The 26,277-nt window shown below is 34.1% G+C and overlaps 1 protein-coding gene across 1 annotated transcript in view; it reads right to left on the bottom strand.

Moving 5' to 3' along the window:
- LOC145252304 (opioid growth factor receptor-like protein 1) overlaps positions 1 to 25,695 on the bottom strand; it is a 60,655-nt gene extending 34,960 nt beyond the window's left edge. Inside the window, exons 1-4 of the mRNA XM_080111719.1 lie at positions 25,668 to 25,695; positions 23,976 to 24,328; positions 13,197 to 13,245; positions 2,007 to 2,048 (exon numbers count right to left, since the gene is read on the bottom strand). Of these exons, the coding sequence (XP_079967845.1) occupies positions 2,007 to 2,048; positions 13,197 to 13,245; positions 23,976 to 24,328; positions 25,668 to 25,695 (472 nt within the window). The remainder of the gene's footprint in view (positions 1 to 2,006; positions 2,049 to 13,196; positions 13,246 to 23,975; positions 24,329 to 25,667) is intronic.
- Between the last annotated feature and the right edge of the window lie 582 nt (positions 25,696 to 26,277).

Raw genomic sequence — 26,277 nt, 5'->3', positions numbered from 1 at the left:
CTTGTGAAACATGTTTGTGATAATGTGCTTCTTGCAAAACATGTTTGTGATAATGTGCCTCTTGTGAAACATGTTTGTGATAATGTGCTTCTTGCGAAACATGTTTGTGATAATGTGTTTCTTGTGAAACATGTTTGTGATAATGTGCTTCTTGCGAAACATGTTTGTGATAATGTGCTTCTTGTGAAACATGTTTGTGATTATGTGCTTCTTGTGAAACATGTTTGTGATTATGTGTTTCTTGTGAAACATGTTTGTGATAATGTGCTTCTTGTGAAACATGTTTGTGATTATGTGTTTCTTGTGAAACAAGTTCAACTGCATAACCTATTCTACCTTTAACAGTGTATTTCGAGCCATCATATTTTTTTTTAACTTTCTCACAAACTTTTAACGCTATACCCTTAAACTAAATAGTTTTTCCATGGAAAACATCAACACCTCTTTTCTTTCTATCAGATTTTCCTCCAGAACCACAAAAAAGACAATGTTTCTTAGTTAAACATACATGAAGAGCGGATTGTATGGGATGGCATTTCATCATGGGTGGACCTGTTTTTATTCTCAATTCCTATGTATTTAGACACCTTTTAGGTTATGTAACCAGACTTTGTGAGTACCGTGAAAATTATGGAAACAGACTTTGTAGGCACCCTGCAAATTATGCAGACAGACTTTGTGGTCACCCTGTAGATTTTGTAGCCAGACTTTGTAGGCACCCTTTAGATAATGCAGCCAGACTTTGTAGGCACCCTCTAGATAATGTAGCCAGACTTTGTAGGCACCCTCTAGATAATGTAGACAGACTTTGTAGGCACCCTCTAGATTATGTAGCCAGACTTTGTGGTCACCCTGTAGATTATGTAGCCAGACTTTGTGGGCACCCTCTAGATAATGCAGCCAGACTTTGTAGGCACCCTCTAGATAATGTAGCCAGACTTTGTGAGTACCGTGAAAATTATGGAAACAGACTTTGTAGGCACCCTGCAAATTATGCAGACAGACTTTGTGGTCACCCTGTAGATTTTGTAGCCAGACTTTGTAGGCACCCTTTAGATAATGTAGCCAGACTTTGTAGGCACCCTCTAGATAATGTAGCCAGACTTTGTAGGCACCCTCTAGATAATGTAGCCAGACTTTGTAGGCACCCTTTAGATAATGCAGCCAGACTTTGTAGGCACCCTCTAGATAATGCAGCCAGACTTTGTAGGCACCCTCTAGATAATGCAGCCAGACTTTGTAGGCACCCTCTAGATTATGTAGCCAGACTTTGTAGGCACCCTCTAGATAATGTAGCCAGACTTTGTAGGCACCCTGTAGATTATGTAGCCAGACTTTGTAGGCACCCTGTAGATTATGTAGCCAGACTTTGTAGGCACCCTGTAGATTATGTAGCCAGACTTTGTAGGCACCCTGTAGATTATGTAGCCAGACTTTGTAGGCACGCTTTAGATAATGTAGCCAGACTTTGTAGGCACCCTCTAGATAATGTAGCCAGACTTTGTAGGCACCCTCTTGATAATGTAGCCAGACTTTGTAGGCACCCTCTAGATAATGTAGCCAAACTTTGTAGGCACCCTCTAGATAATGTAGCCAGACTTTGTAGGCACCCTCTAGATAATGTAGCCAGACTTTGTAGGCACCCTGTAGATTATGTAGCCAGACTTTGTAGGCACCCTCTAGATTATGTAGCCAGACTTTGTAGGCACCCTTTAGATAATGCAGCCAGACTTTGTGGCCACCCTATATACTGGCAGGTGTTGAATTCCATGTGTACCTCTACCTAACAACCAACTATTCATAACTGTCATTAAGAATAAAGATATAGTGTTATATTTTCATATGTTAGTGTTGTTATTTTTTTAAAGGCAGCAGAAATACAACGTAATGAGTTTAAAAAAGGTTTTTAAATTTCTGACATCAAAGGTGCTGTGTTTCATATGTAAATTTCATCGCATTTTATTGTTACGAGAAAGTTAGAAAGACAACTTTATAGCTGAACTCACGTATTTTTTTTTGTGTGTTTCCTGCATCCACAGTTCCATAACCTGTTTAGATAGCAGCAAAAAAAAAAAATAGTTTTTTTAAATGTTAAAAGATTTGCAGAACTTTAGAAATTGGGTACTTGTGCATAATTTGAACCAGACATAACCAACTGCTCATTCTGCTTTACATGACATGATGTCAACCGCTGGTTTTCACTGAGCATCGGCAAAAGCATAATAACGCTACTCAAGGAAAACATTTAGATATAATAAAATCATCAGAAAAAAATATATTAATTAAAAAGAACCACTGACCTACCGTAACAATTTCTGTTTTATTCTTGTAATAAATTATTTTTAAGTGAAAATAATAAACAAGTTGTATTTTTTTTTTGAGGATTTGTTGTTTACTCAATTTGATTTTTTTTTCCTTTCAATATTTTCCCCAAAGACCATCTGTTTCTTTGCCGTGCACTGATTGGCTGATTCGCGTCAGATTACAGTTAAACCTGAGCTCATGAGATCATGCTCCTCCGAGCAAAGCCGAGCAGTTAGTTACGTCTGGTTCAAATTCTGCACAAGTCCAGAAAATGTATTTAAATGAGACTAACATTCAAGTATCTGACTGAGAATAAAAAAGACCGAAAAGATATTTTACAATGGCATCTTTATAACAGGCTTTATAACAGGCCAAGCGATCATGCAACTGTGGTCTTTTTACTAGAGGTGATGTGAATTTACTTAGCTGATATATACAACAGTTAAAATCAAAGGAAAAATTTTTCCGTGAAAGATATTTGCTACCTGAACAGTAGCTTGCTATGACGCATGCGACAAGCAGAAGATATTGTTGTTTGGAAGAAACACCTTGTAGACTTGCATATAATTGTCTTTCACTTACGGGATATCTTATTCAGATAATGTCAGGTCATCAGGCGAGAATACAGACCGTTTTGGGGGCCTTTCTCTTGCAAGGAAAATTAAGTGAAATTAAGTTGATGCATTTATGTGCTATGCATATTAAATAATAAAAATGATAATAAACTTATTGATTAATTCTAATTGGGTTAGAATCTCTTTTTAGAATGGAGTTTTTTCTGAGCAATGAGAGTAAAGTATTATCAGCTAGAATGATTTCTGCTGACTGACTGTAATTTTTATGGTATTGAGCAGTTCATTCAAATGCAATTCAGATAATCAGCTTCACAGTGAGGGGGGGGGGGAGTATGCAACCAGGCCTTAGAGTGGAAGGCCCCGAAACTGTATGTATTCTCTCCTGATTACCTGAGATTATCTGGAGGATGATATGAAATACCCCACGGAAAAAAAAACAAAAAAAAAACATGATTATATACAAGTCTGAATAGACTAAGAAATTAAATGAAATACCCCACAAAAAAAAAAAAAACGATAAACACGATTATATATGAGAAAATAAAGTAAGAAGAGGAAAGCACTGAAACAACCCATTTTCTCTCCTGATAATCGACATTAACTCGAAACTGAAATGGATTACTTCACAAGTGAAAAAATCAAAAAAACATCATTATATACGAACCTACAAGGTAAGCTGTTTCTTTCAAAACACAATATCTTCCGTTGTCCGCTTGCTTCATGGCAAGTTTCTGCTACTGTTCTGGTAGTAATTTTTTTTTTATCTTACAACAGTTAAAATCAACTGAAAAATTTACTTTGATATGATATTTACTACTGGAACAGTAGCTTACAATGAGGCGTGCGACAAACAGAAAATATCATTGTTTGGAAGAAATAGCTTATCATGCAGACTTGTATATAATTGTGTTTATCAGTTGTTTTCACTTATGAGGTATCTTATTCAGGTCATCAGGTGAGAATACAGATTGCTTTCAAGGAAAATTAAGTGAAATTAAGTTGATGTTTTTATGTACTATGCATATCAAATAATAAGAATGAAAATAAGCTTATTGATTAATTCTAATTGGGTTAGAATTCCATTTTCACAATGGAATTATTTTCTGAGTAATGAGAATAAAGTATTAGCAGCTAGAATGATTTCTGCTGACTATCTGGAAATCTTTCATAAACAACGGTTAGATCTCTTGACTTGCTACAGGAATGGTGTTGTTAGCGCACCATTTGCAATTATCAAATAGGTTTATTTAACAAGTACTTGTACCCTCTCGATATAAATACCCTTGACTAATCCGAAAAGCAGCAAAATCCCACCCCTACACTGTGGAGATTCCTAGATGCCAGAAAACCTTGTACTCAAATAGTTTCTTCCCTCAGACTACTAGACTTTGGAATTCTCTCCTGGGCTCCTGCTTCCCTGATGGTATTGACATGCAGAAGTCCAAGTGTAGTGTAAACAGACATCTTGCTGCTCAACCCCCTACATAGTTTCCCTGTAAATTTAGTTCCAAATAATAGCCCCTTATATCAAAGTTGAACTGCGACTTGTTTATGGTAAAAAAGAAAAATGAAAACGTAGTTGTGCCTCATATATTTGAAACCAATATAGCAGCAGCAGCAGCATTTCTAGCTATTAAAACTTAGAAATTGTGAAGAAGGAAAGCATGTAGCACATTATATTTATTTTTATACTAACCCTAACCCTAATCTCCATTTTAAATAAATTTAAGATTTTTGGAGATATAATAATTTTCTCGATTGAATGAAATACTTTTCACATGATTGTATATTGTACAAACTTGTGGTCTACAAAAAAAAAAATTATTTACACTGTTACATAGGTTTTAAAAGATTGTGAAGGAGTAAGGAGGATGGAAAGACCAAGGAGAGAAAGCACTAACCAAACGTCCATAGGAAGACTGCAGAAAATAATGTCTGTTTTGTTAATATATTGATATCTATAACAGAAACAAGCATTGACTCTAATATCTAGAGAAGATAGGAAATATATGTATTCATGAGGATATTGTCAATATAAAGTAAAATTAAGTATAAAGTAAAATTAAGGAGGCTTATTGCCACCCAAATCCCAGAGACGGTTGCCAGTAAGTAATTACTGATAAGCGACTGTTGTAATAATACAAGGTCATTTGCATTACAGCAAGAAACCACTGGTAAGTGACTGTTGCAATAATGTAAATCATCTGTGTGAGAACTCCTAGTAGGTAATAATAATTGTGCTAATGCTGGAGCGAATAAAAGCTTGGACTCTCTTGTCAGACTATATTGACCAATTTCTACTGTACACTCTTTAGCCCTTATCCTCAAATGGCCTCTTGGCCTTGATAAGTGGTGATGCCTATGTAAAAAAACAAAAAAAACGAAAACAAAAACAAAAAAAAAAAAAACAGATTTTAATCTTAGCTTTAAAGGCTTGGAAAATCTAGCCACAGTAAAGGCTGAGATATATATATATATATATATATATATATATATATATATATATTGATAGATAGATCGATAGATAGAGAGAGAGAGAGAGAGAGAGATACAAACTTTAGCAGACTGCCCAGCATTGCCCGGTTGTAAAATATGCTTAAATATGATATTTTAATTTATGCAGATTTCATATTTATTATTACAGATCCAATTTTCTATTAATTATTATATTGTACCCAATATATAGTAGTGATTTCAAAAAATTTTGTTTTTTTAAATATATGACTTTGGTGCCATCAGATAGAATTGAAACTAAAACATTTAGCTCTCTAGCAGTATTCACTACCATCTAAGCTAACAATGCATACGTATCAAAACTTGACAAATCAATACAGTTAAACGTAAAAATATACGGATAGAGCATGCACATTAAGTAAACCTGCCAAGTTCCAATTTTTTAATTTTGGCCACATAGCAGCTCTTTTCTCTTTTGTTCATTAAATTGTTAGGCAAAAGTATGGAATAGTTAACAACCTCTCTCTCTCCATGTTAAGAATGGCTTTCTAAATAATAATGTTATCATTTAGAAAACCATTCTAAATATAGAGACTGCTGGATTGACTAATTAAAAAAAACACAAGTTTTATAGCTAAATATTTAAAAGCTTAACAAGAATCAGAATCGGCATCGGGCATTGTATCGGAATCAGAAATATAGAACATAATCAGTAATTGTTTTGGAATTGAGGAAAAATATTGGAGTCTTGCCATCACTATAATAAAGTCATTCTTAACATGGGGATTGCCAGACTCATTGCTAAGGTTGGAACTTCAATCGGAAGCATTTTCCTAGACCCTCCCAGTAAACCTTTTTTTATATAATCAGTACTTTAATACAACATATATTCAGTTTTTTTTTTATTTGTCACTTTCATTTACGGCCTTGAATAATCAAGACAAACACAGTAGTATAATTAACAAAAAAGTGTTAATAAAGGTATACATCATGATTCTGGGGCTAAAACTGCAGCAAAGTTTAGATGACTATATTTATTTTATCTGGCGAAGTCTATTATTCCTAAAATAGGTAGATTAACTTATTCCATACCCAGACAAACAACAATAATAATAAAAAAAACTTGGAAAGCATCATATTCAGCATATGACACATAGTGGAGCATTTTTTTTTTTGTTTTTGCATTGTTTATATTTTTTGGCATATGAGTCTGATAAAAGTGTTAGGAATTAAAAAAAAAATGTTAGGAAAATCTATATAAAAAAGTTGATCAGCAAATAAAGGTTACAGGAAGTGAGATTAGTAGAAAGACAGTGGCGAGAAAGTTGTCCACCAAAGCACACAAAAGAAAGCTGACATGGGATTGTTAATCAAGGTGTGGCAGGTACCTAGGATAAAAGATTAGAAAACAGAGGTCAATATATTTAGAGTTAGTTTACAGAAAGTTTTAGGAGTGACAATGATTTTTGCAATAGATTATGACAGTTTACAGACAGTTAAGGGTAGTTTGGAGTTTGAGACAGTTGAACACAGGTTGTGGTTTGGAGCAGATCAAAGTAAGCTTATGTCAACTGACAAACATTGTCCTGGTAGAAGACATTCTAGTGGAATTTAGTGCTTAACCAATGGCCCCAATTTTCCTCACACTTTTGATGACGGAGTCTAATTTTTCAAATTCTAATGTAATTTTGCTATGGAATATTTTGATATAACAATTCGTTTTTTATTCTGTATTTGGTCAATGAAGTAGAAATCCTTCCAGACAAACAATTTTTATATTTTATCCCAATCGACAGTTCCCCTTTCAAAGTAGTTGGATTTCACCATATTAAAAACCGATATTGTGTCTTATCCTGTCCTCAGTCATGTTTTGCCAAATCTCTCCTTCAGCAGAAATTGAATTTATTACAATTAATGTTTTGTTTATTGTGCCTTAGATGTTGACAAACATGGCCCCAACAGAAGACATAGTAATGGAATTTAGTTCTTAGAGGGTTATTTCCTGCGATGGTGCCAATCAATATATACAGTTGGAGTATTTGGTTCCTCTCTAGTTTACGTTTCAAATGTTTTGTTTTTTTTATGCTTGTGAGCCATTGCACACCTCTCAGCAGCTGATAATGTGAGAGACTACAACACGGCCAGAAGAGAAAATGAAAGAGGAGACCATGAAAACATTGCTGGGGTGAGTGTTTGTTGGTTGTCAGGTGGAGGAGGAGCACGTGGTTATGTTAGATATTGACTGGGCAACACTGAAAGGTGGCTGGTCGACAATTATTCAAGCCAAAAAAGTTTTTTGTCAGTTAAAATATATAGAATAATAAAAAATATATTAGAATAAATATTTATTTACATTAATTCAGGAATGGTTACTTTAAAATTTAGTTGACTACTTAGAAATAAAAGCGTGTAAAAAAATCAGGTGATTATCTTAGTGACGTATACTAATATCATCATTTAGAGGGGGAGATAATCTTTTTGGGGTACACGGAAATTAGTTAGTGTTTAGAGCTTGAAGAAAATGGACGGAACTGAGGAGCCAAACAATGGCTCAAAGCACTCGGGGAAGTGATGTGTCCAATACCTATAAAATGTAAGAAACGGTAGACCAGTGTGCAACTTTTCAATGGGGAAACATCTGGAATAAGAAGTTGCCAAAAATAAAACCCGAGGCTCTATCGTTCTTTGGGAGAATTTTATTGCAGCTTTTCTGTCACAAAAAAAAACCAAGATGGACCAGATGTGTTTTTCAATTAGCCAGATGTCGAAACCCCAAACAATATTCGTCTTTTGTGTTGTAAAAGTATTTAGGTATATTATTTGTCCCATCACAGACTGTATCTAAATGAATATACACACACAATGAATTTTAGATAGACAGTCACATGTACATTTTTTTTTTTTATTCAATTTTTTTTTTTCGGACCCAAGCTAAGCCATTTTTTGTATTTATTTAATTTCTGAAATCTGTTTTAATATCGCAAACAGTTGCACATTGCAATTATTTTTTCTTATTTCAGCTTTGATTTAAATTTTAATCCTTTTAATTGTACTCATTTTGTAGTCTTTTTAAAAATTCTTTCCTGGTTTACACTCACATACAATCATACACTAGACGATAATATGAATATAGACATGATTTACATCCCCCCCATGTTATTCAGACTCCCACAACATTACAGTTGCACATGAGTTCTGAAAAGGATGACATATTGTAAACTGGCTTTTTTTTAATGTCCGTTTTGTTAATATCTATAACAGAAACAAGCACTGACTTTTATGTAACCCTTACAGAGCTGGCACAGATGCACAGGCTTGAAAGAAAGGTGCAACTGGCTCTAATCCCTGTGGCATCACCTTTCGTTTCTGTCTAGTGGTGGGATTTGTTCCCGTCGCCATGGTTCGCTCATTTGTCTCCAATCTTGGTCCGGCTTCCACTGTCAACAGGGCCGATCTGAAAATAGACTGCACTACCAAGCAACGGCGGTTTCCAAACAAGCGAAAGAAGTCAAAGATTAACTTTTTTCATAACGTAAAATAATTATTGCCTTCAACATTACAAATAGAATATACACAGCTGCGTTAATCACTTATACAAATTTTAGGGGCTGGTGCTCGCTAACAAAGTTTTTTGTCTGTTATCATCAGTTTACACTTGGGAAAACGTTCAACTTAGAAAAGAAAACAGAGGCGCATCTGAACCAGGTTGCAATTGGGGGGGGGGGGGGGGGAGGGTCACCAAAGACACATGGCAGATGTGTCTGCTTAACGTTATATTAGAATCGGTCAGCTGTAACTCTGCCCTCTCAATACGTTCCCAAATGGTCGTCAACTAATCAGAAGCCATTCTTTTTCTGGGTCCAGTAATGTTCCGCTTCTCAAAGGTGGGGGGGGGGGGTCCAAGTATTTCCCACCAACCTCTGAATGCCCTGACGCAGAAGAAAAAAAATAGGAAATAAAAAAAAAAAAAAATGATTATTAAAATTATCGAAGGGAAAGAAAAAGGTTTTCCTCTTCTTGTTTGAATTTGCTGGTGGCCATGGCAAAACTGAATTATTATTTCGGTAAAAGCAATAAATATCTATGCCCCCTGGATTAGTGACTTTTATAAGTCGGATTTTATGATCACCAGTCTGTCTTGCAATAACATTTTTTTTCCTTCCTCTTTCAAGTGGTTTTCCTGGTGGGTTAACACTAAACTGGCCACTTGACAGGCAATTATCTTATCTTCTTTGGAGGTTTGTTAATTAACATAAGTGGCAACCTTTCACTGCTTGGGAATTATTTTTATGAAACCTTCCTATCCATTTTATGGGAGGTGGGAGGGATCATTTTAATTATCTGTTAAGAACACATTCCTTTTTTTCCATCATCATTACCATTATCATCATCTTCATCATTAGATTCAACAATGCGAAATCTCCTGAATTTGTGTTAAAGGGAACACCTGGGAGACCGGTGTCTCCCAATTCACTAGCAAGGTCCTCCTGGCGTTGTCCAGTGCCCAATCTGGTCACATTATATCGAGAGAAGATAGGAAATATATGTATTCATGAGGATATTGTCAATATAAAGTAAATGATCAATGTGCTAATTATCTTGCACATCAATGTATCTACATACTTTGTATATTGTAAATGATTATGTATGTGTTTTTTTATGCAGTGATGTAAAAATACTCAACTTATTACATGAGCAATGCTATGAAAAATTTGAGAGGGAGAGAATGAACACATTTCTCAGCGAAAAGGATACTATTGTATATATAGATAAGCTGTGAATTTGTTTGAATCCAAGAGAATGAGAGTGTTTGGTTAACAGTATTGACGTGCCAGCAATCTTTAGTCATCCATGAAAGTCTCTTGCTCGTTGGTCAAAGGTTGTCATTTAAAACAGGATTTACCAAGTACTTTATCTGTTACGTCACGGGTCCTGGAGTTTGAAGGTTCAATCCTCAGTGCAGGCAATACTCAGACTACAATTGCAAATTAGCTAAGACTCCTAACCAGTCATGACTGATGGAATGAGAGCATGATGCGTTGGTGGATTAAATAAAAGGTTCCGTTCAAAATTCCATGCAGGTTCACGAGTTTGACAGGATCATTTATGAATTTGACAGATACACTTGAAGAAGATCAGAGGTTACATTGGATGAAACATTATGAAAATAACACTCAAGATGAGAACAGCAGTCCGAATAATCCAAATAATAAGAATTATCAATCCTCATCTCAAAAACTGGAAAACATAATTATTGTTATTTAATATGAAAGAATTAAAGGTTTCAATTTGGTTTATCAGCATAGTTAGACATAGTAATTTATATTTACCACAAGATTATAATACGAGCTGGAAATTATTTTCTATTTGTCAACATTGTTTTCGAATTTTACAGCTGCATCATGCTTCTTCTACTAGCCAAGTTTTGCCTGAGTTATACCTACCAGTGAATACCTACAGGACTCTTCAGGCATTTTTTTTTTTTTTTTGTTAACCAGAGTGTGGTAATTCTAGTGTGCTGGCTTTTCAAAACCACAACTGATCTTGTGACTGGAAATAGCGTTTAAAGGATGTACCCATGTGCATTGTCGGTTGAAGAAACAAATATCAGAACAAAGAGTGAGTGAGAGAGAAGAACGCTGTGCATTTGGGTTTTTATAGTACATGCTGGAATTTGCTGATTGGCTGAAAAATTAAAAAAATGCTGATTTGAGATTTTATCCAATCATGAACCGAGGCATAAATATAACATTTACTGCCGTTACTGGATCCAACAAACACACAAAGCTGTCTGGTTAAAAAGCAGTTTGGAGTGAACTAACATTTGTTATTCCCTTTCCTTGACCTTTTGGCTTGGAAGGACACCATCCACTCCCATAGCCTCATTTCTATTCCTTTTTATCCCTCTTAGATTCCACCCCCATTTGGAGATTGACTTGTTACTTTTTGGTTAAAAAAAAAATCTGAAAATAGTGGCCAGTCTATTCTTTAGAAGGAGTTGGGAAAATCTTACTAACCGGTTTCTTCTTTTTTGTTATCCTGTTCCCACTACTAATGAATTCGTATATTTACATATACGAGATGAAATATAACATTTAAAATTTCAAATAAATTCAGAGATATTTTTTCTTAAGTCGGAGGACCCCCTAAAGTAAATGTGGTATTTTGTTGACTGAGAATTCTAGCCAAGGGTAAGATGATCAATTTTGTTATTTTAAACCATAAATAATCAATGGCCTTAATTTTCCTCACATTTTGATGATTGAGTCTAATTTTTCATACTCTAATGTAATTTTGATATTAATGTATTCTGATATTACAATTCATTTTTTTATTCTCTCCTTGGTCAATGAAGTAAAAATCCTTCAAGACAGAAACAATTTTTATATTTTATCCCAATCCAGAGTTGCCCTTTTAAGGTAACTGGATTTCATCACATTAAAAACTGATACTGTGTCTTACTTGTCTTTTTTTTTTTTCAAATCTCTCCTTCAGCAGAAATTGAATTTATTGCAATCAATGTTTTGTTTAATGTGCCTGAGTTATATATATAGAGCTTTGTTTAACGTTCTTATGGTATATGAAGCTTTCTTTAATCTTCTTCAGGTATATGATACTAAGTTTAACATTCTCCAGGTATATGAGGCCAAGTAAAATGTTCTTACCATATATGAGGCCAAGTTTTATGTTCTCCGGGTATATGAGGTCAAGTCTAATGTTCTCCAGGTATATGAGGTCAAGTCTAATGTTCTCCAGGTATATGAGGTCAAGTTTAATGTTCTCCAGGTATATACTTTGTTTATCATGTATATGGTGATTTGTTTAAGGTTCTTCAGTAATATGAGACTTTGTCTAATGTTCTTCAGATATATCAGGACTTTCTAATATTATTCATGTATAAGAGATTTGGCTAATGTTTATGACACTTGATCTAATTTTCTTCAGGTAGCTATGTCTGTTTTCTCAGATATATGAGGCTTTGTCAAATGTTCTATAGGTATATGGGACTTTGTTTAATTTTCTACAGGTTAATGGAGCTTTGTCTAATCTTCTTGAAGTATATAAGGTTTGTCTAATACTCAACGTACATGAGGTTTTTCTAATGTTCTTCAATTATGGGTTTGGCTCTAATGTTCTGCATGTATATGGGGTTTTGTCTAATATTGTGTAGGAATATAATGCTTGGTCTAATGTTCTTTAGGTATATGTAGTTATGTCTAATGTTTTTTAGGATTTTGTCTCATGTTCTTCAGGTATAAATAGCTTTGCTAAATGTGCTAATTGTATTTGAGGTTTTAGTAAATTTGTTGATTTAAACAAGAATGTTATTTACTTTCATTTATCTCAAATAAGGTGTTATTGAAATAAAGAGTTACTGTTATTTGGGACCATATTTCTAAGGAACATCCTAGGTGGGAAGTTAGGCAGCCAAATTGCTATGCTCTTTACATTTTAATTACTGCAGGCTGATACATTCGGGAAACAAGGAGCAGGATGGGAATTACAAAGGCAAGCGGTTCAAGGAACAAAAAGCTACTGTGAATGTGAGTGCGTGTGATTTTGTTGCTAGTCAGGTTTTGGGGATATTTATGCTGATAGGGTTCAAGTGCACATCATAAAATAAACTCAAGCCTACAACACTGTAGCAATGGGACAGGGGCTGGAGTTTTGCAGACCTATTGAGTTAAAGACTTTTTTTTATACTCTACGCAAGATTTTCTCTTGGGCTACAACATTCTCATCATCATTCTGACACACCAGATTTCTAAAGTTTGTATTTTTGTTTTAATTTTAATATCGATTGCAAATTTAAAAATTTTATTTAGTAACATTTATTCAAAGAAAAACATAAATTGCTCTTACGGTGAGTGATGGGCAAGATGGGTTCGCCTTCAAATGAATTCTTCAACTTCTGAAAGTAAAATAAAAAAGTAGATAAAATTTAGTTAAAAAAATAAGCACAAATAAATAAATAATAATAAGTTATGGAAGATCAAGGAGAATGAAAATACTGAAGATAGAAAGCACTAACAAGACCTCCATTGGGTGAGTGTGAAGAGGACTGGCAAGATTTATTGCTACTCAAATTTCAGTGAAGGCCAATGGTCTATGTCAGTGAAAATTTAATTGTAAATGGCTATTGCGATCACACAAATTCATTAGCAAATGTTATCAAAGAGGTGGAGAGACTTGTTGTCACATAGACTCCAGGGAATATCATAGGTTGTTAACAGAGAGAAATATTTGATGATTGCCTGTGTAAAAACTCCCAGTGAGTACAATAATATAGGGTGGAATGATAAAATTGTCGCTCTAGAAAAAAAAAACCCGACATGATTCCAAATCCGGTTTTCTTTTTTTTATTGCAGAGCATCTACTAGTTGGCCAATTGTGTACAAATCTCAAGAGTGATGGGAGCCTTCTATCGTGTCTAAAAGTGACGCAATGTTCAACAAGCGAGATCTACATATCTACATAGATCGCTGTACAACTCATGCTCTCTACCGATCCAATTTATGACAACAGGACCATTGCCAGCGCCCTCAAAATGCATCACTGGATAGCCATGAACAACAGGTACATGCCCAGGGTCATGAAAACAGTTTCAGGCCATGATTATGGTCTTTGATGTGGTTTCAAGTGAGGGTCACCTCACATCTTTGAAGTCGGCTTGAAAGTTAACACCAAAGTGTACCTGGATGTGCTGAAAAATGTGCGATCCCCTTGCACAATCAAGTGGTCGCTGGCAAACCCTGGGTGTGGCAGCAAGACTCAGCACCGACCCACTAGTCCAAAGAGACCCAGGCTTGACTTCAGAAGGAGTGTTACGACTGTACCCTTCTCTTATTGGTCTCGCTCCTTCCTGACCTGAACCTGCTGGACTACTTTGGTTATACGTCGAGAACATCACCAACATGACCTCCCACAACATCAAAGCCAGCCTGATCGTTGCCATCCACTGAGTATTCGCCGAGTTCCCATCGGTGCTTGTGGAAAAGGCATGCTCTCAGTTCCTGACCCGTATCCAAGTGGTGATTGAGGCTGAAGGTTGCTACATTGAATACATATCAGCTCTACTACATAATCAAGTTGCCTGAATTGATTTTTCAATAAAAGTTTTAAAAAATAAAGCTGTAGTGCTGTTTTTTTTAGAGTGACAACTTTATCGTTCCACCCTGTCATAATAGTAATGTTTATAATAATAATAATAATAATAATAATAATAATAATAAAAGTAGTATTATAAGTGAAAAAGAAAAGGAAAAAGAAGAAGAAGGAGGAGGGAAGAAAAGAAGAGGGAGAGGAAGAAAAAAGAGATAGTGTGTGTGTGTGGGGATGGAGGGGCGGTTACATCGCCTGTAATGCTATGAAAACAACACTCGAGATGAGAACAGTAGTCCGAAGGATCCAAACAATACTCATAACCAATGTTCATCTAAAAAATTCAGAAGTGTAAATAAAAATCTTTTCTTTTTTTTTAACCTCCTTCTCAACACCGACATATTGTTATGTTCTCACTGATGAGTGATCAAGAAACCAAATAATGTCTTTTTATACGTATGCACACAGAGTTCTTCAAGATTTTATTGGAGAGAATTTACTTCTGGAGAGAGAGAAACTAATAATTAATGCTTAACTTCTATCTAACAACATGGCTGATGGGCAGACAGACATCAGTAACATTCAGCTCAGATTATGTTTACATCATTTGCATGCCTGTTCACTTGAAAACATGACTCATGCCTAATCATCATCATTTGGCTAGGTTTTGTCTTGTGAGTTTGACCTGTTGATCCCGACTTCCTCACGTCAGCTGTCTCTGGATATAATTCCATTTACTATTAGGTTATCCTCATATGTACTAATGTGACCCTTATCAAAATTCACACTAGCTAAATCAACCACTACTTACTGACGTAGGTTTCTACTATGTAACACTATATCCACTTCTTGCATTGTGATAGCGTTCTATGATCCTTCATATATATATATATATATATATATATATATATATATATATATGTGTGTGTGTGTGTAGTAAGTTAAAAAATATATATGGCAATTAAGCTATACAGAATACTCCGCATTTCATCCATGCTAGGATTCATCAGGCTTATGCGAGGATTTTGTGGTTGTCTTGCATTTTTATATACGCATCTTCTATTGTGTTTTTAGCTAGCGAATCAGCTTGCTAGTTTTCGCCACATCCTTCCTAATCAGCCAATGAACAGGCACTTACAGGATAAAGGCCCAGTTGACATCCAGTTCCCCCATTTCTTTGTGTGTGCTGTTTTGGTGAGGAGCGTAGGTATCTAGTGTCCTGACCTATTTTAAATCTAGGTTAAATGTGTTTGAAAAAATATACACGTGATGTACAAACAAATTAATGGGCAGCCCTTTAGATCCTATCTTTGCTGATATTTTTGTTGGGTGTCACAAATTAAATTATGTATATGTTAGTTTATATATATATATATATATATATATAATTAAATTCGTAAAATCCAACGAAAATATCATCAAAGATAGGACCTAAGGGGCTGCCCATCAATTTGTTGGTACATCATGTTGTGTATATTTTTTCAAATCATTTTTTAACATGTTTTATTACCTACTTGCTCTTATTATAAGCTCTATCTCCTATTTGGTTTTATCAAACCTTTACATCTGGTTGAGATTACTTTATAAATATTAACTCTTCAATATTTATAATATACTTTAGTTTTGCCATCTTGGATTATTTTGGTAAACTTAATTGTAATTCTTATTTCATTAGAAGCTCCCGCCTAGTTGAGCTTTTTTATTCTCTCCAGATATGTTTGAAAAAGAACACATTCCTCTGTCTGCCAAAAATATTCCTATTCCTTCCCAATAAGAATATATCTACGCATTTGTTCTAGCTTTGAACATTTTCCTAAAAAATATAAGGTGGAAAGCTTATCACCATGTCTTAAGCATTAACAATAAACTTAAAGCGCCTATTTTGTTTGAAGACTAATCTCACCCAGAAATCTTAACACATGAACTACCTATCAAATCTGAAAGAGAACAAAAGAAAACAGAAAGATTTGCTGCCAAATTTTACTGATTAAAAACCACTGCCCACCCCAAATACAACCCTTACCTTGAGGAGTTCGAGAATTCCATGTTAAATTTAGTCAAAAAAATTAGATTTAAGAAACAAAAACACCATTAGAACCCGGTTACTCGAAAAATAAATAATTTTGCTGAGAAAATTAAAAAGAATAAACATATATTCGTCCCTGTTGATAAGACTAAAAATTACTATAAACTTGACTATCCTACATATAAAAGACTTTTGTATAAAGAACCTAATAAATCTTATAAAATAGTCCCTTGTAAGACTTTAGATTCTATTAATTCTGAGGTTAAACATTTACTGACTTCTATGAACATTCATAACTTCACTGAAATAATTTCTCCAGGTACCCCTAGATTCATCCTCAAGGACCATAAGCCTAATTTTTATGACAACCCCTCCATCAGATTGATCTACCCATCTAGCTGTGACTTAGGTGCTGTAAGCAAAAATACCTTAGATAGAATCATCCTCTCTATTAAAGAAAAAGTTAGTTTCCCTCTTTGGCTAAATTCAGATTCCGTAATTAATTGGTTTGTCTCCCTTAAAAATAAACACCTCCTTAACTTCATAACCTTTGACATTCAAAATTATTATCAATCAATTTCTCCGATCCTTTTAAATAAGGCTCCAATCTTTGCTAAAAGAAATTCTGACTTAACTCATTTAGAAATTAAATTAATTCTACTAGCCAGAAAGTCCCTTATACAATTAAATAATAAGTTTTGGACTAGAAAAGACACCCCTAATAATTTTGACATCTTAATGGGTCTCTGACTCTGCAGAAGTTACCGATTTAGTGGGGCTCTTCTTACTGAAAGAACTTAAATACCATTTTAAACATATCCAAGGGGGTCTTTATAGAGATGAAGCCCTTTTCACTACAACAGCCAGGCCAAGAGAGTACAACAAAACAATTTAAAAATTACATAACTTTTTTAACAACTTTGACCTTTCTATAATTATCGAACCGAACAAAAAAACTTCAAATTTTCTAGACATTACACTTAATCTTAACACCAAGACTTATAGCCACTGTCATAAACCCAACCTTATGCTTTTATACATCCATAAATCTTCTAAACACCCCAACTCAATTATAAAATCTATAGTACCATCCGTCTCTAGAATTTCTACTCTTTTTGCCGATAAAAAACACCTTTAATCAAAATACTACTTTCTTCAATAATGCCTTAAGGAATTCAGGATACAATAAAAAGATTAAATACAACCATTATGCTTCTCCTGCTGGCCGCCTTAAATTTGTAATCACACACAATATGACTTGCAAGAAACTAGTTCAAATAAAAAGATATGCCGCTATCAATAGCAATGAACCACTCTACATATATAATCCAACCACTCTACATATATAATCAAAACCAACATACTAATCGTAATACCTCTAACCCACCATCAGGAGAAAGAAAAATAGTTGGTTTAATCCTCCATTTAGCGTAAATGTCAAAACCAATATACCTAAGGAATTCTTCAACATTGTACAAAACTCTTTCAAAAAAAAAATTAAATCAGCCCAAAAAATCCCTTTCCCTATTAAACCTAAAACTAACTGCAATTGTAATAACAATCATTTTTGCTCACTCAATAATGATTGCATCCATAAAGATGTTATATATTCATCCACAATTAAAGAGCTCCCACGCAATCCTCCCATAACAGACACTAATATTTTGTCATCAAATTATTCCTCTTCCAACCCTCTATCTGATATAGTTACTAACCCAATAAACCATTCAAGCAGCCCCTCTATTTACAATCATACAACTGGCAATAATAATAATAACAATAATAATGAGAATAAAATATTTCTCCAAACAGCCACTCTAACAATCTTATATCTAATATCTAATAACAAAAAAATTAAATCAGCCCAAAAAATCCCTTTCCCAATTAAACCTAAAACTAACTGTAATTGTAATAACAAACACCTTTGCCCACTCAATAATGATTGCATCCATAAAGATGTTATATATTCATGCACAATTACAGAGCTCCCACACAATCCTCCCATAACAGACACTAATATTTTGTCTTCTAGTTATCCCCCTTCCCATCCTCCATCTGATATAGTTACTAATCACACGAGCAGCCCCTCCATCTATAATCATATAACCAGCAATAATGATAATGATATTTCTCCTAGCAGCCATCCTAACACTAACAACACCCATATTCCCCTCCAAAACAGTCCTCCTACAATCATTGTCCCTCCCTTTGTTCATCACTATGAACAAAATTCAAACTATTTCCCCAGTACAAATTAGCAAATTAATATTAATTTTAGACCTCGAGCTGTTAATAAAGTACATACATATATCGGCGCTACTTCAAGAATTAATTAAGAAAAGAATATCAAACAACATTTCTTTTAACAACCAAAATTCTAATAATAACCGAGGAACTTCTCTAACCATTTTAATTAAAAAACTTAATTCTAACACTACCCCCTTCTCAATTAAATGGACTATCCTAAAAAAAGGTTAAGTCTTATACTCCAGGTTCTAAGTCATGTCGCCTCTGCACAACCGAAGCTATAACTATAATTACCTCCCCTCAAAGTAGTAATATAATAAACTCTAAAAACCAACTGATCTCCTACTGCAAACATAAATCCAAATTTAAATATGGTCAATTTGAAATTACATAGCTATTAAATTAACTTTTCAGATATATATATATATTTTAACATTATCGTTTTTTCTACATACTTTCTTAGCATTTTATAACTTTGTAATTTTCATTGTAATTCTTTATTTCTTCTTTGTTTGGCCGTTTTTACATCTGCAATCTCCGTTTTAGTATTTAAATATTCCTATCAATCAAATATATCCATCTACCTACGGATTTATATTCTGCATGTATGTTTACGTATATTTTACTACGTGCGTTTACTTACATACTTACTTGCCTTATTCCGGAATTTGCAGATACTGGTCATCCTTTACAATGAATTTTTTTTTAACTCTTTATTTATTTATTTACTCATCTATTTATTTATATGTTTGTATATATATATATGTGTGTGTATATGTGAATGTGTTTATTGTGTATATATATATATATATATATATATATATATATATATATATATATATATATATATATGTATGTATAATTGTATGTATTCATATATATGTATGTATGTATATACATGTGTATGTATTTAACTTATCTTTCTTCTCAATTCATTTGCTTCCTTTAATAACTCCTGCTGATAATTTAATTCTTAAGTAATAATTGAACCCGTTTTTTGCTTTAAATTTGGCGCCTTTTCAACGTCATCATGTCTGGGTCATTTTGACATTGGCTTTTCCATTCTAAAATTAACTCAATCACCATACAATTTTTTTTTTCTTCACTCATTTTTCTTAAATCAGCCCAGCCTTGACAGTCGTGTTTAAAATTTCTTCCATTTCTTTTTTTCTACACACATCTTATCTTTCTTTTAATAATATTATTTGAACTGATTCCCTTTTTCTTGTACCCATTTCTGAATTATTCCACAGATTTCTGCCTTTTGGATTACTTTGGACTATCTTCCAATTACGCAATTCCCTTGGATTTTACTTGTGGAAATGGAAATTTAACCAACTTTTTTGGATTCTGTATTTTTGGATTTTACTGTTCACCAGACTATCCATTCACATGACATAACCTTTTTCTTCACCCTATTCCCTCTGCTACACTTTTTATTATCAAGTATGATCTATGACTTACTTGTAGTTTCATCAAATACTTTTGCAAACAAAATCCGATCCCGCATTTTGCTAAATCCTACCCTCTGATGAGAAGGAAAGTATTTCTCCAAAACTCTGCAGATTAAGGACTATCCACTTATTTTGTGCTTCCTTTTTAAAATTGAATATGTTTTTAACTCTTTTTCAAAGTGTTTTTTAATATGTTTTATTAACTACTTGTTCTTATATACATACACACACACACACACACACACACACATATATATATTACACAAATGCTTCACACATCACCTCATTAAAAAAATTATCAAAACAAAAGGACTCTTTCATTCTCTGATGATGGATATTTTATTATCCAAAATTAATAGGTCGTGCACTAACAGCTAGGCTTCAACTGCTGTCTCATCAACGAAATGTTGCATCCCTCTTTCTGTTTTACAAGTATTTTAATCGTAAGTGTTCCGATGAACTACAAGCCCTTGTACTCCCTCTACATAAATATCCCTGACAAACCCAACAAGCAGCAAAATCCCACCCCCTACACAGTAAAAATCCCTAGATGTAAGTAAGCCTTCTACTCTGATAGTTTCTTCGCTAGGACTGCTAGACTTTGGAATTCTCTTCCGGGTTCCTGTTTCCCTGAATGTACTGTGAAGCAAGAGTTGCACAGTCCCCCGACCACACCTCTTAAATTTTTTTAAATCTCATAAAATTACTAAATTATAGAAGCGAAATAAGAACTAGATGCAGAATACAATTTACTTTTTGGATAACTATATATAAAAAATAAATAAATAAACGAATATATAAATTATTAATTAAACATTAAACTAAATAAATACAAAAAATAGTGACAGCAAACAAAATAGATGGAAAAGATAAATTAATAGTCCCGTGTTAAAATCAAGTATCGTCGGTATAATTATTTAAAATAATTTTAACAGGACAGTTGTTTCTGTGTATGTTTGTATGCCTGATTAAAAGTAAAACAAAAACAACAAAACAAATACACACAAAGTTGGCATTTTTTTGATTGGCGCCAATCAAGAAAATACCAACTTTGAAACGCATATGAATGCTGGTGGCCAAAGCCGAGAAGAACTGTGGAAAGGAAGAGGAAAGAGTTTCTGCAGCAAAGAACACAACAGAAAATTTTCTAAAATGAATTGAAAAAGTTTTATTTGGTATTTTTGTTCTTTAAAACTCCTACATTTTCCAAGACATTTTTTCAGAAATAAAATAAAGATTTATTTTCTTTTGCGAATCAATGTCCCTACTGGCTGACTTGGTCACGCACACGCACTGACCAATTAGGTTGCAGGGCGCATTGTTTTCATCTGTCCCCCCCCCCCGGGACTTTTTTGGCCTCATTGGGAATCACAGTCAATCAGCAAAGAGAACCCAGCATCGAAGAAAGACCTATCTTTCTCCCCCTTCTCTCTAACTCTCTTGTCCCTGTCCACTGGACGCTCCAGCATAGACGAACTTCGCCCAAAGATAACTGTTGGTTAACATTCGACAGCCGAAAGAGCCTTTAACTCTTCCTTTTCTTCACGTGGACACTGTCCAAGTTTCTGCTGCTGAAATAAACTTATTTGTTGTTTTGTTAAAAATGGTTTTGTTTTTCATTCTGTGCTGTTTTCGGTTACTGTTAATTTATAAAGGTGCATCTCGTGTCTAAATCTTCCTATTTTTTCATTTTATTGCATTTTTTTAACGTTTTCTAATACATTTCGCAACGCTATTATTCATTATCGACGGCTTGACTTTGCAACATGTCTCGCTTGTACCAAAATGTATGACGTCATGTACAATCACACAGGCCTTACTTTGCAAAAAAATGATTGCACGCTTGTGCGAACACAATAGCAATTACATTGAAAACAATAGCTATTACATTGAATAATAAAGGTCTTAATATCCTGAAAAAAAAAAACCTACTTTTCTGCACCAGTTTTAAATGTGTTGGAAATTTCTTTTAAAAATCGCCAATCATTTTTAGAAGGGGAAAGGGATGAAAAAAAATATGGTATAAATAATGTTTACCATAGCTTTTGTACACGTACGGTTACGTTTAAAAGAAAAGAAAAATGAAAAAAAGTAAGAATGAGTATTTCTTAAGATATAGTAACAGATCGAATTTTTTAAAAAGTGTCGTTTTAAGCAAAAACAATATTACGTATTTAACTGTCATGTCGAAAATAGTAATATATCCCAAAATTACGAAAAATCATCGACTGCTATTGTGTTTTTAGTAAAAAAAAAAAAAAAAAAGTCTATCGCTATAGACAACAACTATTGTAGTCATGAACAAGTAATCTAAAATATTTGTTCCGGGTTATTTCCCCTGCGTCTAAACTCTTACTGTCTGTCTACTTTATAAGGTCTAAGAAAATGCAATTTTACCCAATTTTTTGTAAAATTACTTTTAACTATAAATAACTTTCTACTTGATGAATTTTCATAATTTTTGGATATATTACTACTGTTGGCATGACAATTAGGTACTCCTTTGGTGTTGAGTTCCATGGCGACCAGCAGAAAATTTTAACGGGTAAATGTTTACTTTAACCACAACAGAACACCGACCAATAAAATTTGTTGCTTTTCCGGTTTTCGGGGTCGCTGACAACGAATCTGATATTCAAACCCGTCGGAAATTTACCGTTTGCATGGTATTAACCCCTGAACACTCGCACTATTTGTGCCAACAACCACCGCTATCGTTTATGCTATTCTTACATGATGCGTTTGCGCATGGACGCGCGTAATAAGGTGACTTGTCACATCGCGGAAGAATGTTTTAGCAGACATTTAAAATAACAAGAAAGTTTTCAAAAACAAAATGTGATTCATTTTTCTGTTACGTAGCTTTTGATGTTTTTTAATTGATCTAAAAAAATTAAGTTTTTATGAGCGGTCTACAAAAGCATTTTTATTTTTCGTTTTTATATTTTTTTTTTTTTTGAAGGGGGATTTTTTAATTATAAAACTCGTTGCTTCTGCAGTTTATTTTACCGTTTTTCCGTAAGTAACGCGCCGACATACACCGAGCAGAAGAACTGTTTAATTTTTCACAAAAAATCTATTTACATTGGGGGTAGGGCGGTAGAGGGGGCGCGGGGACGGGTGGCGTCCCCCCCCCCCCCACCCACCGTCCATGCGCGAACGCATCATGTAAGAATAGCATAAACGATGACGGTGATTGGCACAAAATAGTGCGATGGTTCAAGGGTTAATACCATGCAAACGGTAAATTTCCGACGGGTTTAAATATCAGATTCGTTGTCAGCGACCCCGAAAACCTAAATAACAACAAATTTTATTGGTCGGTGTTCTGTTGTAGTTAGAGTAAACATTTACCCATTTAATTTTTCTGCTGGTCGCCATGGAACTCAACGCCAATTAAGTACGTAATGTTGTTTTTGCTTAAAACCACATATTAAAAAAAAAATCTATCTGTCGACTCGACTATATGTTAAGTTCTTAACAAGTACCAATTTTTCCCCCACCAAGTTTTTCATGGCGTTCATAGGCCTAAAATATAGGATCTCTATTTTTAATTTTTTTTTTTTTTTTTTTAGGTGATTTAGGGGGACCATGTTAATGTAAAAAAAAAATAATAAATAAAAGATCTCGTGGGGAGTTAAGCAAATCGTGAGTATCATCTGCTTTTGGAAGAGGGTGGGGTAAAAAATTAGTTAAAGAAAAAAAGGAAAAAATGAGGCCACCTCCGCCTTTATTTACGTTTTAATGTACATAAGATCGAACTTGTATATAAAAAAATAAATAAAAAATAAATAAATAAATAATAATACTTACCCTACAGTAACCTTTAATATAAAGGCACCATGAAACTGCGGCAAATACCACTAAAACTGCACCAACTGTTAGTCCTATTTCGAGTCCGTTCATCATCGTTGAGTTCAGCAGGAAGAGGAAAACCAAGTTTAACGAAATCAGAAAGGATATCACGAAAATGGCTTTAAAAGTTAAGTTTTCCTTCAAAAGAGAGAAAAATTCGTTTTGAAACGACTTTATCGCAGATAAGCGCATCGAATAATCTACATAAAGTTCTGCAAGTTTCTGAATATATAAGAGATAGAGAAAGTTTGTCGTTTTCAAAGAAAACTCGCAACTTGTTCTTTTTAGTTTCACTATGTTCGTTTCTTTCACTTTTCCGAGAAAAAAAAAACAAAGTGAAACAAACTTTCTGTAAATTTTTACTTTAACGCAAAACTGAACTTTAGATAGACAACTTATTTAGGTTTCTGGGCCTGTTGAAAACGAATATCATATTCAAATTTGTGGAAAACAAAGAGTTTGTTGAATATTATGACATTTTTTGGTATTATTACAGTTTATCGCCGAAAATGGAGACGCCATTTGGGGGGGGGGATACCTGTCGTCAGAATCAGAGGGAGAAATCAGTATTTTAAACTATGACCGAAACAAATAAATAAATAAACTAGATAATTATTACTTCCGGAAAGAACTAATTACTACGTGCCCCAACGTAGTATAAATACCCCCAACCTCCCCATGTTAAGAACGGCTTTCACAATAAACACCTCCCAACATCGCTACGTAAAGAACGGCTTTCGGAATAAACACTCCCAACCTCGAAAACCGTTCTTAACATGGGGAGGTTGGGGGAGGGGGTATACTACGCTGGGGCACATAGTAATTATTTATTTCCGGAAGTAATTATTATCTAGTTATTTAGTTTTGTTATTTATTTCATGCTTCGGTCATAGTTTAAAATACTAATTTCTCCCTTTGATTCTGACGACAGGTGTCCGAAAAAAATTGTGTCTCCATTTTCGGCGATAAACTGTAGTAGTGCCCATCTTTTTCCCAATGTATTACTTAATGAATTTCAGTGGCCGTCGCCATTCTTAACATGAAAAGGGAGTGTTTTCTAACACGCATGCGCATTAGTACTTGTTCAGTTGTGAAAAAAACATGTCCGCCAGTGGAAACATAAGGGATTACATTGGCTATTAAAGGTCTTAATATCCGGAAAACTAATTGTCTGCCCCAAATTTAAATGTTATATTCGTTTTCAGAATAGACGAAAACCTATTAAAAGTCGTCAATTTAACGTTGAATGTTGAGTTGCAGTCAAAGTAAACTTTTTTTCGTTTTAATATCTTCCATATTTCGTTTTGAGGGTATTAAATATAAATCAATCGGCAAACGTTTAAGGTCATGGCCAGAGTGGGCAACGAGAAGAAATATGTCACATCTTCTTATTCTCTCTAGAAAATGAAAGAAAAAGTTTTTCATTCTAATATCTTTCTCGTTTTGCTTTATTTTCGCCTAGATCTTAAATAAAAATAAATCGGCAAACGTTAAAGGTAACGGGCAGAGTAGAATGCAGCAAAAAAAAAAAAAAAAAAAAAATGTATGGTTTTATGCTGTTTTTATTTTCTTATATACTATTAAATGAGGAATCGTTTTCATTTAAAATCCATTTAGTCGTGTTAACATTAGCTGAATAAACGAACTCACACGACATCAGGTCAAATTCAGTCGACATCTTGTTTTGCTTTCGCTTATTCTGATTGACGAATTTCGAGCGAGTTTTTCTCAATTTTACATGCATAAATACTAACTAGATTTTAAATCGAAATGATCCCTAAGAAAGACAACACCAATAATGCCTATAAGATTTTTTGGTAAATTTTTACGACGTGCCCCAGCTTATTATAAACACCCCAACCCCCCACCCATGTTAAGAACGGCTTTCGGAATAAACACCCGCCAAACTCGAAAACTGTTTTTAACATGGGGAGGTTGGGGGGGTATTCCGAAAGCCGTTCTTAACATGGGGTGGTTGGGGGTGTTTATACTACACTAGGGCACCTCATGAAAAAATACCGATTTTTTTTTTTTTTTTTCATTCCGGTCACGATCTGTATAACATTTGCCAATGAATCATGGTCTGAAATGGCACACTTTGTGGGTTTGCATTATACTCCACAGACGTATGAAAAAGTTCTAAAAAAAAAAAATAAATAAAAAATAAATAAAAATAAATGTTACCAAAGGCAAGATAAGTTACTTTTTTACCTAACTGGATAAGTTTTTGGTGTTTTTACTTAATGTAAAATGTTCAATC

Source organism: Euprymna scolopes, chromosome 29, assembly GCF_053919585.1.
Source record: "Euprymna scolopes isolate OS-2025 chromosome 29, ASM5391958v1, whole genome shotgun sequence".
In the NCBI taxonomy this organism is placed as follows: Eukaryota; Metazoa; Mollusca; class Cephalopoda; order Sepiida; family Sepiolidae; genus Euprymna; species Euprymna scolopes.
Note: the sequence above shows the minus strand (reverse complement) of the source record. Positions and strands in the feature narration are given on the sequence as shown.